The following is a 16,583-nucleotide window of genomic DNA, read 5'->3' on the forward strand; positions in this document are numbered from 1 at the left end:
CAGAGTCTCACTCTATCACCCAGGCTGGAGTACAGTGGCAGGATCTCAGCTCACTGCAACCTCCACTTCCTTGATTCAAGTGATCCTCCCACCTCAGCCTCCTGAGCAGCTGGGACCACAAGCGTGTGCCACCATGCTAAACTAATTTTTTGTATTTCTGGTAGAGATGGGTTTCACCATGTTGCTCAGGCTGGTCTTAAACTCCTGAGCTCAAGCAATCCACCCGCTGTGGTCTCCCAATGTTCTGGGATCACAGGCATGAGCCACCACACCCAGCCCTAGTCTTCCTTTTAAATGGGGATTCGAGATTCTGTGTTCTAAGTTTAGAGAAAAGTTGGGTTAAAACTACTTTAGGAACTAAAGTACGAATGTGGACTTTGGGATGATGCCACATTGGTTGCTGCAAATTGGGACAATGTAACACTTTAACAATCATTTTGAAAATCAATAGACCCAACACTGGCAAGCTCAAAATCCAACTGCACCAACACGTTACTCCTGAAGTTACACTGCAATTTTCATGATGCCATTCAGCAAAATGTTATCAAGAGCTGGAAAGGGGCTTACATCTAGTAATTCCATATTAATGAACTTGCCCTGAAGAAAGTCACAAAAAGCATGGAAGAACGAGATAGAGGGATGATCAACCAAGTTTAAGTTACAATCACACAGTACTGGAAGTAGCAATAAGATCATTGTTTTCTATGTGATATTCGACTTACTTGCTACATCCACTTGACAGACTCTTACACAGCCACTAGAAAGTGTTAAATGTTGATTAATATAAGTAGAATATGATACTGTATCTATAAAGACACACTATCATTACAATTATAAATATTATATGTGGGAAAAAGGCTGGAGGTAAATATGTTAAAATGTAACAGATAGGAATTAGAGGAATTGAATTAGGCATGTCTTCCTCTAGTAGCCTGCAAACTTTGTTAATATTTATAATTGACATTTTTTAAAAGGGATGGTTTCTGTCCTAAAGAACCCTGGAAAGAAAACTGTGACGGGCCCCGCCCTGGGGACAGCATCGAGTATGGCAATGTTGAGCCAGGGATGCCGGGTCTGCCCCTGTGCTCTCCCATCATCACACAGTTCATCAAGAAGTCATGGACCAAGCTGTCACCAAGAACTGCATCTTCCTGTACTGCTGCAAGAACACACCAGCTGACCTCCCCCTCCACTCCCTAACACCTAAGTCAATGCTGCAACACAGCTAGATCCCAGCCTTCCAGACTTAGAGCCATTACAAAGAAGTAACGTTTACTTCTTCAAAAAATGTATGGCCAGGTACAATGGCTCACGTCTGTAATCCCAGCACTCTGGGAGACCGAGGCAGACAGATCACCTGAGGTCAGGGGTTTGAGATCAGCTTGGCCAACATGGTGAAACCCTGTCTCCACTAAAAATATAAAAATTATCCAGGCATAGCAGTGGGTGCCTGTAATCCCAGCTACTCAGGAGGCTGAGGCAGGATAATCGATTGAACCCAGGAGGCAGAGGTTGCAACGAGCCAAGATCACACCGTCGTACTCCAACCTGGGTGACAAGAACAAAACTCCATCTCAAAAAAAAAAAAAAAAAAAAAATTACCACCTTCCATTGGCAGGTGACTGTGAAGGGGAAAAAGCCAAAATGCCCAATGTAGAAATTCAGGCTAATGCTGACCTGGCGCCAGGCTTCCTGTTGCCTTCTAACATTCTGCTCCAGCACATGTAACTTCATACTCCACCCCACGAGGTAGAGGCCGAAGAGAACAAATCACTGTGGAGTCTCTTCCCAATGCTCTTGCAGGTCCCACAACATCCGAGACACAGGCAGGTCACGGCCTCGCCCATCACTGCAGGGCCTGCCAGCGCAAACCATGCCAACACTGCCTTTCCTGGATGCTGTGGGGGCCCACGAGACTGGCCGCGTTTAGTCCTCACCTGCAGACAGACCGAATGCCATGAGGATGCCCTCCCCTTCTATGACTTTATTTTAGTGTCCTTATCATGTTTTGACTTAGCATTTTCTCAAGTCCTATTTGGTCATAGAAGAAGCTAAATACATAACTAGAGATTAAGAGAAAAACTTGCCTGTCTCTTGAATGTATAACATTTTTTTTTTTGATATGGAGCCTCACTCTTTCACCCAGGCTGGAGTGCAGTGGTGAGATATCGGCTCAACCTCTGCTTCCTGGGTTCAAGCAATTCTCCTGCCTCAGCCTCCCAAGTAGCTGGGACAAAAGGCACATGCCACCCCACCTGGCTAATTTTTTCTTTTTTTGTATTTTTAGTAGAGGTGGGGTTTCATCATATTGGTCAAGGTGGTCTTGAACTCCTGACCTCTGGTGATCCACCCACGTCAGCCTCTCAAAGTGCTGGGATTACAGGCTTGAGCCACCACATCTAGCCTGTATAACATTTTTCATTCCTTGCTCATATTATACCTTTGAAACTACATGTACTACCAAAAAAAGCCAAGCAAATAAAAATACAGTGTCACAGAAATAAGACCTCACGCCCCGTTCTGTAAGCACGCTATTTCAATAAGGCGAGCAAGCCATCTGAAAAGTAAGGGTTGTGGTAAGAAGCTAGTAGAACATTAGGACAGAATGTTTTCACACTTTGCAAGCGAAAACTGAAGCCTCGTGCTTCCAGATGATCTCGTGAGTGCGTGAGGTGGGCTTGCCCCAGTCCACCCGGAGTCCCATGCACCTTAGCAATGTCATAGCACTCAGCAACAAATTACCAATAAACACAACCACACAGACAACATCAAATTCATTTTACTCTGTGAAAGAAACCAAACTCAAAAGGTTGCATCATGTGTGATTCCATATTACATCACATTCTGAAGAAGACAAAACTCTAGGGACAAAAACCAGATCAGTGGTGGGCAAGGCATGGGGAAGGGTGGGAGGCGGTGAGCTACAAAGGGAAAGAAGAGCTCTGTGCTCTGGAGCCCGACTGTGAAGCTGGTTTCATACGTGACCACATGCATCTGTCAGACACACAGCACTGAACGCTGAAACAAGTGAATTTTCTTGTAGGTAAATTATACCTTAGTAAACCTGATTTTACAATTTTTAAAGAAAAAAAAAACATGTATGGCCAGACGCAGTGGCTCACTCCTGTAATCTCAGCACTTTGGGAGGCTGAAGTGGGTGGATCACCTGAGGTCTGGAGTTCAAGACCAGCCTGACCAACACGATGAAACCCCATCTCTACTAAAAATAGAAAACTTAGCCTGGTGTGGTGGTGCACACCTATAATTCCAGCTACTCAGGAGGCTGAGGTAGGAGAACTGCTTTAACCCAGGAGATGGAGGTTGCAGTGAACCGAGATCATGCCACTACACTCCAACCTGGGTGACAGAGTGAGACTTCATCCCAAAAAGAAAAAGAAAAAACACGTACAACAGGAAAAGTGTAACTCCAGTTTCCCTGCACATTCCCAGATATTCTTAGGGCTGGCTATCCCATGTGCCCAGTGCTGCCTGAACCTCCCACTCCCTGGCCATCCCTACCAAAAGGAAGAATATTCTGAGTCTTAGTCAACTGAGACTCAAAGTCTAACAAGCTTCTATCCTCAAAGAAAACAAATAAATTTCCAGAAGAACACTACCTCCTGTAATTACTGAAGGGTCTGAAAGTCCTTTTCAAAATGACTAGCATTCTCTCCATTTTAAAGGTATAGTTGAAATGCAAATTCTGATCATCTACATAGACAATATCAATTTTACTTCTCAATTTCAGCTATTGTTCTGAGTTTGTGTAAGGAAACTCCATTTAAACTTCATAACTCCTTAAACATTCCCACGGCTCCCACCAGCTACTGTGATCTCCAGTTTTAAATTCCGGAGATCAGAGATTAGATAAGGCCTCTATATAGTGGCTAATGAGCCTTAATGTGCTTTAAAAGTCAAGGCTTGAGACCAGCTTTTCAGAATAACCTTATTTTTCCAGCACAGTAGATTTTCTTGCCAGGCAAGATTTGATTTCAAAATTGCACTAAGTTCTAGAAATTCAGGTTTCTTTCTTGCATGCTCCCACATTTCAGCAGAGTTATTAGGAAACGTCCTGACCCAGGCTCCCGCCCTCTAGGTTTGGGTAGAAGACAATCCACTGGGGAAAACTGCACTCACATTGCTGGGCTTCCCCCCATCAGGCTGGGCGGATCCGACAGTGGGATTGTTTTTAGTAGAAGCATTTGTGGCAGGCAGCGTCTGTGTGTGTGTGTGTGTGTCTGTGTGTGTGTCTGTGTGTGCATGTGCATGCGTATCCTCAAGCTCTGCCTCCTGCTTTTGAACAATTCCCTGAAGTAATAATAATTTTGTTTTTATAAGAAAATCACGGCAACATATTTTATAAGAAAACTGAAGCAACAGAGACCTCATTGGAGATCATTGTATTAAGTGAAATAAGCCAGGCACAGAAAGACAAAGATCCCGTGTTCTCACTTATGTATGGGAGCCAACGCAGCAGGTCTCACAGAGGTAGAGAGTAGAATGGTGGACCCCCGTGGCCGGCAGTTACCAGGAATGGGAAGGAGGGATGAAGAGAAGCTGGTTAAGTGAGTACGAAATACAGTTAGCTAGAAGGAATAAGTTCTAGCATTCAATAGTACAGTACAAAAATTAGAGTTAATAATTTATTATATATTTCAAAATAGTTAGAAGATTTATAATGTTCCCAGCAAAATAAAAGATAAACATGTGAGGTTCTGGGTATCCTAATACACTGGGATTTGACCATGACACACTGAACACATGAATCAATCTCACATGCGTCCCAAATATGTACGATTCAGATACAGCAATTAATATTTTTTAAAAAAGAAAACTGTATGAGTAGCCCAGATTGATTTTTCTACACTGAGAACCTTTTTTGTATAAATCAGGAAAAGGAGCTGTGAGAGCTGCTAAGAGGTTTCCGCTAGCAAGAAGTCTGTGGACCCCTAGATGCGGCGGCACCATGGGCAGGTTAGTGGTTGTGGCCTGGGAAAGGCCACGGACTTTGGAAAACTCAGCTTTAATGCCATTCTTAGAGGGAAGCTTCTTTCAGGTTTGCCATCAAATGGTGGATATCACAATTTTTTAAGTCTAAAAATCATATGTCTCACTTGAGGCCAGGAGTTCGAGACCAGTCTGGCCAACATGGTGAAACCCCATCTCTACTAAAAATACAAAAATCAGCCAGGCGTGGTGGTACACATGCCTGTAATCCTAACTAATTGGGAGGTGGAGGTTGCAGTGAGCCAAGATGGTGCCACTGCACTTCAGCCTGGGTGACAGAGCGAGACTCTGTCTCAAAAAAAATAAAAATAAAATACACACACACACACACACACACACACACACACACACACACACACACATATGTCTTCTATCTGATCTACCCCTGAGCAAATCACACAGCAGGAAATGTTCTAAGTTTTAAATAAAAACCATGATACAAAATTCTATTTATAGTATAATCTTAAATGCGTTAGAGAGAGAGAGAAAATAAACAGAAGTGGAAAAATATAAAGACACAAAAATCCTAAGTATTTTTGGAATAATGAACCTAAACAAGATTGTCCTAAACTTTCTTTACAACATAGAGATGCTTAATTCTGTAAGATACATGTTTAACATGACATTTTGTTAGCAACACTAATGTACTTTAATAAACATATGGTGCAGCATTAGGTAGGTTTCACTTTGGGGGTATCATTTACTTGTTTGTTTAGTAAACCTGAGACACTAATATGCACTAGGTTTTGTTGTTGTTTTTGAGACAAGGTCTCACTCTGTCACCCAGGCTGGAGTGCAATGACATGATCTTGGCTCACTGCAACCTCCACCTCCTGGGTTCAAGTGATTCTCATGCCTCAACCTCTCAAGTAGCTGGAATTACAGGCATGCACCACCACATGTGGCTAATTTTTTTTGTATTTTTAGTAGAGATTGTGTTTTGCCATGTTGCCCAGGCTGGTCTTGAACTACTGAGCTCAGGCAATCTGCCCACCTTGGCCTCCCAAAATGCTGGGATTACAGGCGTGGGCCACCAGCACACCCAGCCTATGCACTAGTTTTAAAATTCAGAGGATTAAATTTTCTCTACATCATATAAAGAAATGTGTAGGCTGGGCACAGTGACTCAAGCCTATAATCCCAGGACTTTGTGCGGGGCAGAGGCAGGTGGATCATTTGAAGTCAGGAGTAAAAGAACAGCTACACCAACATGGTAAAATCCCATCTCTATTAAAAAATATATACACAAAAAATTAGCCAGGTGTGGTGGCACATGCCTGTAATCCCAGCTACTCCAGAGGCTGAGGTATGATAATGTCTTAAATCTGGGAGGTGGAGGGTGCAGTGAGCCAAGATCACGCCATTGCACTCCAGCCTGGATGAAAGAGCCAGACTCCATCTCAAAAAGAAAGAAAGAAGGAAAGAAAGAAAGAAGAAAGAAAGAAAGGAAGGAAGGAAGGAAGGAAGGAAGGAAGGAAGGAAGGAAGGAAGGAAGGAAAGAAGGAAGAAAGAAAGGAAGAAATGCATAAACATGCCCAAGAAAATCAGTCAACTGGCAAAAATGAACTGTTGATTTTTTTTTCTTACTCATCCTTCCTTCTGAATCATTTCATTCTCCTACTGAATACATTTCTTGCAGGATTCTAATCAAGACACAGATTGAAATCCAAACCCTCTAGTTCTTTACTGTTTTATAATTATTTTTTCCTCAGGTCTCATAATCTGTTTTGTTTTGTTTTGTTTTGAGATGGAGTCTCACTCCAGTTGCCCAGTCTGGAGTGCAGTGGCCAGATCTCAGCTCACTGCAACCTTCAACTCCCAGAGTCTGGCAATCCTCCCACCTCAACTTCCCAAGTAGCTGGAACTACCAGCACATGCCACCACACCCGGCTAAATTTTTACATTTTCTTTTTTTTTTTATTGCATTTTAGGTTTTGGGGTACATGTGAAGAACATGCAAGATTGTTGCATAGGTGCATACGTGGCAGTGTGATTTGCTGCCTTCCTCCCCTTCACCTATGTGTGGCTTTTCTCCCCATGCTATCTCTCCCCAACTCCCCACCCACCGCTGTCCCTCCCCTATTTCCCCCCAACAGACCCCAGTGTATAGTGCTCCCCTCCCTGTGTCCATGAGTTTTTACATTTTCAATAGAGATGGGGTTTTACCATGTTGGCCAGGCTAGTCTCAAACTCGTAAGCTCCAGCAATCCACCTACCTCAGCCTCCCAGAGTGCTGGGATTACAGGCAAGAGCCACCACACCCAGCCTTCATCTCTATTTCTTTAAAGAAACACTTAAATAGTGCTTCTCTTCATTTATTCCTCTAAGCACTATATAATTACTCAGTTCACCTAAGTAATTCTTCAGGTTGGCATTCATAGCATGGTGACTTAGTTTCCACCTTAGGCCAGCCTTTCCTACCTCTCCAATGGATCTGTAATGTGGCCTTACAAACATCCTCAAAGGGACTTCTCTTGTTTATCTCTTCCTGAGACACAATCCTCCCACCCCCACCCCCAAAATTCACTTGTCAAAGGTCAAGACAAGCTCGAATCCTGCCTGCATTAAACCTTCCTGAAGCCTCCCAAGCAGAACTATCCCTACCCATTCCTCCCTCTGGTACTGGAGGTACAATTTCTGAAGAATATAAACTCTCAAAGGAATTAAACCTCCTAGTTTAATCATCCTTCTCTAGTTTCCTCTCCTCATCCTGCCTGGCTCTGTGTTCTGCATAATAGATGTGGCTCAACATGTCATGCCATGTAAACACACTCATTTAGTCTATAAAATAAAGATAGACCATAGTTAAAGAGCAGTTTTCAGTACTGCCGGCCATGAACAGAACACCATATATTGCCCCATGTGATTCTTTATTACCAAAATTGTTATAAATGGCCATGATGTAAAATAGTTACCATTTTCTATGTGCTAAATGCCATGTAAGCACTTTACATACCTTCTAAATTCATGAATTCCACCCAAATTACTCTTTAACAGAAAAACTTGCCTTACTACCCAAGACTTATCACAATGTTCTCATATTACGGAGGGTTCACCACTTTATTAAAAAACAATACAGTATTTGAGGAAGACACATTCGCCAGAACTAATTCAATTAGGGTAGTTTTAGATGTTTATAGAAATCATATGATAAACTATCAAAAAATCGGATGGCGAGACAAAGATATTTAACATGGATAGATGAATTATTCCTGGAGATTGACTTGGCAATTGCTACTCCTAGGAAATTTATAAATTACCTCCAGAAAGATTCTTTAAAAGAAAAAAAAAGTTGAAGGAATGAAGAAACAGACACAAAAAGAAAAAAAAAAGATAAAAAACAGCCAGTTGCCATACTATGGAATCACAAGTATATTATTACAAGAGGGAAAAACACCTAAATGTTTCAGAATTAGTCTTTGACGCTTGGGATAAATTTGCAGTACCAACATTGTTGATGGATTCAAAAAGCTCTGCATAGCAAACATCTCCAAGCAGCAAAGGTAACACGGTGTGGGAACTCTGTTTAGAGGGACTAAAAGTGATTGTAATCACACTGACAAACACGTTGAAGTTGGAGATATCAGCCCAGAGTTTGAACAAAAGCATTCTGGGAAATGTGAAAGTAGAAATTATAGAAATAGATCACTTATTCATATTTCAATCACATCATATAACTAAATACTTTCCTTAAAAACTAAACTCATGGCCGGGCGCAGTGGCTCATGCCTGTAATCCAAGCCACTTGGGAGGCTGAGGCGCAAGAATTGCTTGAACCCAGGCGGCGGAGGTTGCAATGAGCCAAGATCGCACCACTGCACTCCAGCCTGAGTGACAGAGCAAGACTCTATCTCAAAAAAAAAAAAAAACAAACAAACTAAATTCATGTGAAAGAAGCTTCTCTGCCAAGACCAGGCCTAGAGAGCATCTGTGCTCTTCAGAAGCAAGTCCTCTTACAGCATCTGCAACTGAGTAAGGGTTGAAACAGGTGGCCCTGGAAACTCATTAGGAGCCCTTGGGTCCCTTTAAAGACCCTTCAACTTCATACAAACTTCACCATATCAAGAGATAGAGGATAGTATATTAGAAAGAGACAAGAAGTTGAAAAACAGTCCTCTCCTTGTGTTCTGTTGTGACACACATTTGTTAAATGAATTTTTAGCAAATTGAGAAATTTAACCATTTTAAGAAATTTTAGAGTCATAGAGACCTAAAACCTCCATCTTCTGTATTTGACCCAAATCTTAGAGCAGCAACTGACCAGAGAACACACACAGCCTTTTCGGCTTGCTTCCAACTTCTCAGCTATGATATCAATGGAGTAACAACGTGAAATGTGCAAATCTCAGAACACAAAATATCAAGGAGAGATACTGGGAATAATGACTCTTTTCGTTTTAGGTAAATTTGCAGAAACCTTATAGCAGTAAGTGCAGCCTTTGAAAAGACAAGGGTATGCCTCGGGATTCTTCAACAGGGCAGGGCCTGTGCATGGGCACAGGCGCTCCAAAAGCGAGGGTGTCTGGAAAGAGGGCCAAGCCCCGAGGGCTGCTCCCAGCTCCACCTGGAGGGACCACTCACCTCTCCAGGCTCATCCTGCTGTGCAAACAGCACCCATGAGGATTTCTCTTTTCTAAAGTAAAGTTGTTGGAAAGGCTACATCTAAGTGAAAGTTTTTCTTTTTGATGATTTAAGCTTTTGCTCAATTACATATGAGAACAAGAATAATATCTGATTTGATAAGATAATAAAACAAAATAAAATAGTATTAGCAGTTCAGAAAACCTATTTTTGCTAAAACAACTAATGCCTCTAAAATACAACATTGTCACCAGAAGCCCTAGTGGTCTTGCGGATAAGGCACTGGCCTCCTAAAACAGAACATTGTCACAGTAGTTTGATGAGAACCCAGTATAGAGGGTGTTCTCAGGACCACACTTCCTATCACATAAAACAAAATCCTGCCCTTGAAGATGCAAAATGCCCACACCTGCCACTGCTGTATCCTACCCGTTCCTCTGGAGAGGCTGCGCGAAAACGTCTTAGGCCCCACAGGTGTGGCGCCAGCATCCTTCACTCACCTGAATGTGCATGGCGCCCTCTACTGCTTCTTGGATACTGGGACAACCACTGATGAGTGACAGCTGCTCTTCCACACTCAGGGAGCCTTTCAGAGAGCCTGCCTGTTCCAGCGACTTCATCTCCTTCCTGGAAAGGCAGGGAGAAGTATCACTGTGAGTATTCAAGACCACATTTAAAAACAAATAAAGCTCAGCATCAGGATTCATCAGGGAAATGCAAAGCGGAACCACAATGAGATACCACCTCACACTCATTAGGGTGGTGACTACCAAAAACAGAAACTAGCAATTGTTGGCAAGGCTGTGGAGAAACGGGAACCTTTGTGCACTTTTAGTGAGGCTGTAAAATGGTGCGACCGCCATGGAAGACAGACATGGCAGTTCCCCAAAACAGAATTACAGCATGCTCCAGCAATTTCCAAAATAATGGAAAGCAGGGTCTCCAAGAGATTTTTATACACCCATGTGCACAACAGCATTATTAGCAATAGCCAAGAGGGAGAAGCAACCTAAGTGTCCATCAGTAGATGAGTAGATAAGCAAAGTATGGTACATACACACAACGGAAATTATTTAGCATTAAAGAGGAAGGAAATTCTAGCACATGCTACGATATGGATGAACCTTGAGGACATTGTGCTGAGTGAAATAAGCCAGTCACAAAAGGAAAATTACTGTGTGATTCCACTCACAAGAGGTATCTGAAGCAGTCAAAATAACAGAGGCAGGCCAGGCGTGGCGGCTCACACCTGTAATACCAGCACTTTGGGAGGCTGAGGTGGATGGATCACTTGAGGTCAGGAGTTCGAGACTAGCCTGGTTAAAATGGTGAAACCCTATCTCTACTAAAAATACAAAAAATAGCTGGGTATAGTGGTAGGCACCTGTAATCCCAGCTACTTGGGAGACTGAAGCAGGAGAATCACTTGAACCCGGGCAGTGGAGGTTGCAATGAGCCAAGGTCACGTGACTGCACTCCAGCCTGGGCCACAGAGCAAGACTCTGTCTCAAAAAAATACTGATAGAGACAGAACTAGAATGGTGGTAGCTGCCAGGAGCTACGGGTTGAGGAATGGGGAGTTAAGGTTTAATAGGTACAGAGTTTCAATTTGAGAAGATGAAAATGTTCTGGAGATGAATGACGGTGTGGATTGCAAAACAATGTAAATATACTTAATACACCTAAAACATTAAGATAAGTTATATTACATGCACTTTACCACAATTTAAAATCTTAATTATTATTTTTTTAAATGAAATGAGCCCCATGGCAGGGGTCGGGGGGAAAGTTGGAAAACAGTGGTTCTTAAACCTTTTCCTTGGGTCAGGCCCCTGGGGTGGAAGGATTGAAAGAAGGTACCTTCCAACAGAGTCGGCTTCGTGGCATGTGAGCTGTGAGGTCACCTGTGTCACCAGGCTCAGAAGGGCCTGTGCTGGGTTTACTGCTCTGCTGTCAGCATCTCAAAATTCTTAATATATTTTTGCTTTGGGGGTTCTTTTTTTTATTTTCTTTTTGAGACAGGGTCCTGCTCTGTCACCCAGGCTGGAGTGCAGTGGCGCAATCATGACACATCACACCCTTGACCTCCCAGAATCAAGTGATCCTCCCACCTCAGCCTCCCAAGTAGCAAGAACTACACACCTGCACCACCATGCCTGAATAATTTTTTGTATTTTTTGGTAGAGACGGGGTTTTGCCATGTTGCCCAGGCTGGTCTTAACTCCTAGGCTCAAGTGATCCTCCTGCCTTGGCCTCCCAAAGTGCTGGGATTATAGGTGTGAGCCACAGTGCCTGGCCCTAAATTTTTTTAAAAGGAGGGAGAGAATGTTTGAGTTTTTTTCTCATGTAAGTAATTTGGAAGATTTGTAATATATCAGCTTAAAAAAAAACTACCTACCTTAAAATAGGGCCAGAAAACAGCTATCTTATTATGGAGGATTATAAGGACAAACATAGATTCCTGCTCAGATCTCATCACCCGCAAAACAACTCAGTGTTAAGTCCCAAATATCATGGACCACCATCCCCGGTGAGCAGGCATTTTCACAGTTTCATATAGAACAAATTCCTTGAATTGGAGGCTTATAAAGTTAGTGAGGCAAGGCACAGTGGCTCATGCCTGTAATTCCAACACTTTGGGAGGCCGAGGCAGGTGGGTCACTGGAGGACAGGAGTTTGAGAGCAGCCTGGTCAACATGGTGAAATCTCATCTCTACAAAAAATATAAAAAGTAGCTGGGCATGGTGGTGCACACCTGTAGTCCCAGCTGCTCGGGAGGCTGAGGTGGGAGAATCACTTGAGCCCAGGAGGTGGAGGTTGCAGTGAGCCATGATTGAGCCACTGCACTCCAACCTGGGAGACAGAGCGAGATCCTGTCTGAAAAAACAAGCAAGCAAAAAACAAAAATAAGTTAGTTAGTGAAAAATATACAAAACGAAATATGAATTGTGGCCAGTTCATTTGGAAGTTATTAGTTGAATAGGGTACTATGAGGTGCCTTAGCAACAGTTTAGAAATTTAAGATTTAGAAGGTCGATAGCTAAAATCAAAAGAGAACTGGTTCAAGGTAAGTGGCAGCAAATAAATATTTGAAACATCGTGGAGGGAAATATAACAAAAAGGGTTATGAGAAAAGGTTTGTCTATTAAGGTAAAAAGGAAACGCAGATGTTCATGGGTCCTACGGGGTCCTGTGATTCTGAGTCAGCAGCACTCAGCACATCGCCCTGAACAGAGACGGTGCCTCCTACGCGGTATCATCCAGGAGAAGAGGCCACCACGTGATCTAAAGATCATTTGTCTTTCACTGTATAGTGTGTTTTGATCCATCTTTGAAAATGTTTAGTTACACAACTCTGTAAACATACTATAAAACCACTGAATTGGACACGTCAAATGAGTCAATTGTATGACACATAAATTTATCTCAATAAAGCAGTAGCATTAATAGCTTATTGCTACTGTAACAAATTATCACAAACAGTCGACTAAACAATACAAATGAATTATCTTACAGTTCTGGAGGTCAGAAATCCCAAGTAGACTAACATCAAAGTGTCGGCAGGGAACACATTCCTTCTGGAGGCTTCGAGGAGAATGCGTGCCTGTCCTGTCCCAGCCTCTAGAGGCCGCCTGCATCTGCGGCTCATGGCTCCTTCCCCCTCCATAGCCAGCCACCCCTGCCCCACCTGCTTCTGTCATCGTGTCTCCTTCCTTGACTCCTACCTCCCTTTATCCCTCTAAGGACCCATGCAATTACACCAGGCCAAGCCAGCACTCCAGGATAATCTCCCCATCTTGCCATTCGCAATTCGGTCACATCTACAATGTCCATTTTGCCATGTAAGGTTCTGGCTCATCCAAAGTTGTGTCAAAGATCTGGACATCTAACTGTGGTTGCAGGTATGTTGTTCTGGAGATGGTAAGCAATTTGCTCCTGGCAGGCACTTGAGGGTGCTACCAACCAAGGAACCAGTCTGAATTCTTGGTTCGGGGTTTTTCAGGTGACACAGGTAGTGTGAATTTGAGCTCCGAAACTTTGAGGATTGCTCTATGGTTACAAATTCCCAGGGCGGTTAGGAAAGCAGACCCCAGGCCAGGCGCAGTGGCTCACAGCTGCAATCCCAGCAGGTGGGGAGGCCAAGGCAGGCGTATCACCTGAGCTCAGGAGTTTGAGACCATCCTGGCCAACATGGTGAAACCCTGTCTCTACTAAAAATACAAAAATTAGCCAGGTGTGGTGCCACACCCCTGTAATCTCAGCTACTTGGGAGGCTGAGGCAGGAGAATCACTTGAACCCGGGAGGTGGAGGTTTCAGTGAGCCGAGGTCGTACCACTGCACTCCATCATGGGTGACAGAGTGAAACTCTGTCTCAAAAAAAAAAGAGAGAGAGAGAGAGAAAGAAAGAAACGCAGACTTCCACAGTGGGCAGACTGGCTGAGGGCGGGAAGGAGCAGCAGAAACACAGTCAGTAGTGGAGACACCATGACTGTAGGCCATAAAGAGGCAGGACTTTAGAAAAGACCCAGCCACCCTATAACTGCCATGAGCTGCCAGAGCCACTGTCTGACTGTCAGAGGCTCAGGTGTCCCCTGAACAATGTCTGTTTCTGGACAAAGATGCAGCTGCAGAGATGGCGTCCTGTATCCCTTCCTCCCTCACCTGGTGTCACAATCAGCCCTCATCGAGAGCATGAATCAGAGTACCCTGTCCTTTATAGCCTGAAAGGGCCTATTTTGGAGATTACAACACATTTGAATTATCCAGTTTTGAACTATATGATTGATATAAGTTTGACCTGCAGCAGTGGCTAAGCCTAGGAGTCAACACTGGTAAAAGACAACCACACTGCCCACAAATACAACCGGAGGAAAAGCATTTCTATGGCAGAAGAGCTATTTGTAGCTACCAAACAAAAACTCACTTCAGCTGAATTATAAGTTTTTGGTGTTACAGAGAAATAAGTGAGACGTTTAATACAGAGTCCATTGCTTTTCTAAGACTATTTCCTTTTCATAATTTAAGATATTTTAAATGTAGAAAGAATAATAAACATCCTCGTATCTCCACCCTCCAGAACTAACCACTTTTTAAGTAAACAAAACCTAAATGATTCTCTTAGCGCCACCACCCCAGCCTCACACCACCATCCTCCCACTGAACACACAGGGTCTCTGGATGCCAAGGCCTGAGCATAGTGCGCAACCCTTGCGTCCTTTAGGAAATTATGTCTGAGCGCCTGATGTGCTCAAAGCACCTGCTCCAAGCTTAGTAGGTCAGTTGTGTGTCTTCAAACCTTTCCACTAATCCAGAGCAAACTTTTAGCCTTTTTTTCCCCAAAAGTACTGAGTGAGATGAGACAGATAACAGGAGGACAGGAGACTCTCATTCCTGGATCCTCCAGGGACCACCCTGGAATGAGAAGGTCCCAGGGAGACAGCAAGCAGTGGCAGGAAAAGCCACAACCACCGGCCTCTTGCAGAGCAGACTCAGATCGTGCAGTGGGGGTTCTGTCCCGGGCCCTTCCTCCCTGGGCAGCACATACAGGTAGGACAGAGAACCTGGGTGTGAAGGAGAGACCTGTGTGGTCACGCATTAACCTATCGGCCAACTGCAAACTTCAGGACCCTGATGCATGGTCCCGAGGGACATCCAGTGAAAGCTACAGAGGAGCTTCCCGACAACTGCAGACAGAGCTCAACAAATCCACATGACAAATCAAACCCAGCCTTTTGGCAACGTTTTGTCCCAGTTAGATTAATTCCAATATTTTTTATTCTTTTGGAAGAACTTCTGCCTCAAGCTTTGTAGAAGACGTACATAAACACCTAGAAAAGATGTGCCAATCAACCGGGATTTTCAAAAGCCTCACACATACCAGGCTTTCGCATTGCCACACTTAATGTCAGATTAGAGGCACTAGTAGAAGGCTGCAATGTGCCAGATCTACCTCTAGAGGTCAGGCTAACACTAGGACTCAAAATACTGGCTCCTAACCAACCATGTTAAATTTTTGCTTAAAATTAGAGAAAAGGAAATGTTAACAGTTCTCGTGGTAGGAATAGAGTATGGGTGGTTTTAATTTTTTTATGTTTCTTTTTTTGAAGTGTACTCAAAAGGAGCATGTATTTATTTTTTAAAAGGACTGAAGAAATCAGAACGTCTGTGCACTGACGATGGGAATGTGGAAATGGCACAGCTACTGTGGAAAACGTATGGTGGTAACTCAAAAAGTTAAAAATAGAACCACCATATGATCCAGGAACCCCACTACTGTGGTACATCCAAAAGAACTGAGGGAGGATCTCAGAGAGATTTGCACAGTCATGCTCATAGCGCAGAACAAAGAGGCAGGCAACCCAAAGTCCACCCATAGATGGAGAGGGTAACAAAACATGGCTTCGCACCTACAGTGGAATCTTACTCGGCCCACAAGGGAAGGAAGTCCTGTCATGTGCCACAATGTTGATGAACCAACCTACCTACCTTCCTTCCTTCCTTCCTTCTTTCCTTCCTTCCTCCCTCCCTCCCTCTTTTCTTTTCTTTGTTCTTTTCCCTTCCTTCCTTCCTTCCTCTTTCTTTCTTTTTCTTTCTTTTGACAGAGTCTCGCTCTGTCACCCAGGCTGGAGTGCAGTGGCACAATCTTGGCTCACTGCAACCTCCACCTCTTGGCTTCAAGCGATTCTCCTGCCTTGGCTTCCCAAATAGCTGGGACTACAGGCATGTGCCACCACGCCCAACTGATTTTTGTATTTTTTAGTAGAGAAGGGGTTTCACCATATGTTGGCCAGGCTAGTCTTGAACTCCTGACCTCAGGTGATCCGCCGGCCTCAGCCTCCCAAAGTTCTGGGATTACAGGTGTGAGCCACCATGCCCGGCCTAGGATGAACCTTTTACTTAGCATTAGGCTTAAGTGAAATGAGCCAGACACAAAAGGACAGATGCCATATGACTCCACTTAAATAATGTGCCCAGAGTAGTCAAACTCACAGAG

General features: G+C 43.7%; 1 protein-coding gene across 1 annotated transcript in view; it reads right to left on the reverse strand.

Moving 5' to 3' along the window:
• CRYL1 (crystallin lambda 1) overlaps positions 1-16,583 on the reverse strand; it is a 129,833-nt gene that overhangs the window by 75,444 nt on the left and 37,806 nt on the right. Inside the window, exon 3 of the mRNA XM_012442123.2 lies at positions 10,089-10,215. Coding sequence (XP_012297546.1) covers positions 10,089-10,215 — 127 coding nt within the window. The remainder of the gene's footprint in view (positions 1-10,088; positions 10,216-16,583) is intronic.

Source organism: Aotus nancymaae, unplaced genomic scaffold (genome assembly GCF_030222135.1).
Source record: "Aotus nancymaae isolate 86718 unplaced genomic scaffold, 86718_ANA_hifiasm-v0.15.2.pri h1tg000009l, whole genome shotgun sequence".
NCBI lineage: Eukaryota > Metazoa > Chordata > Mammalia > Primates > Aotidae > Aotus > Aotus nancymaae.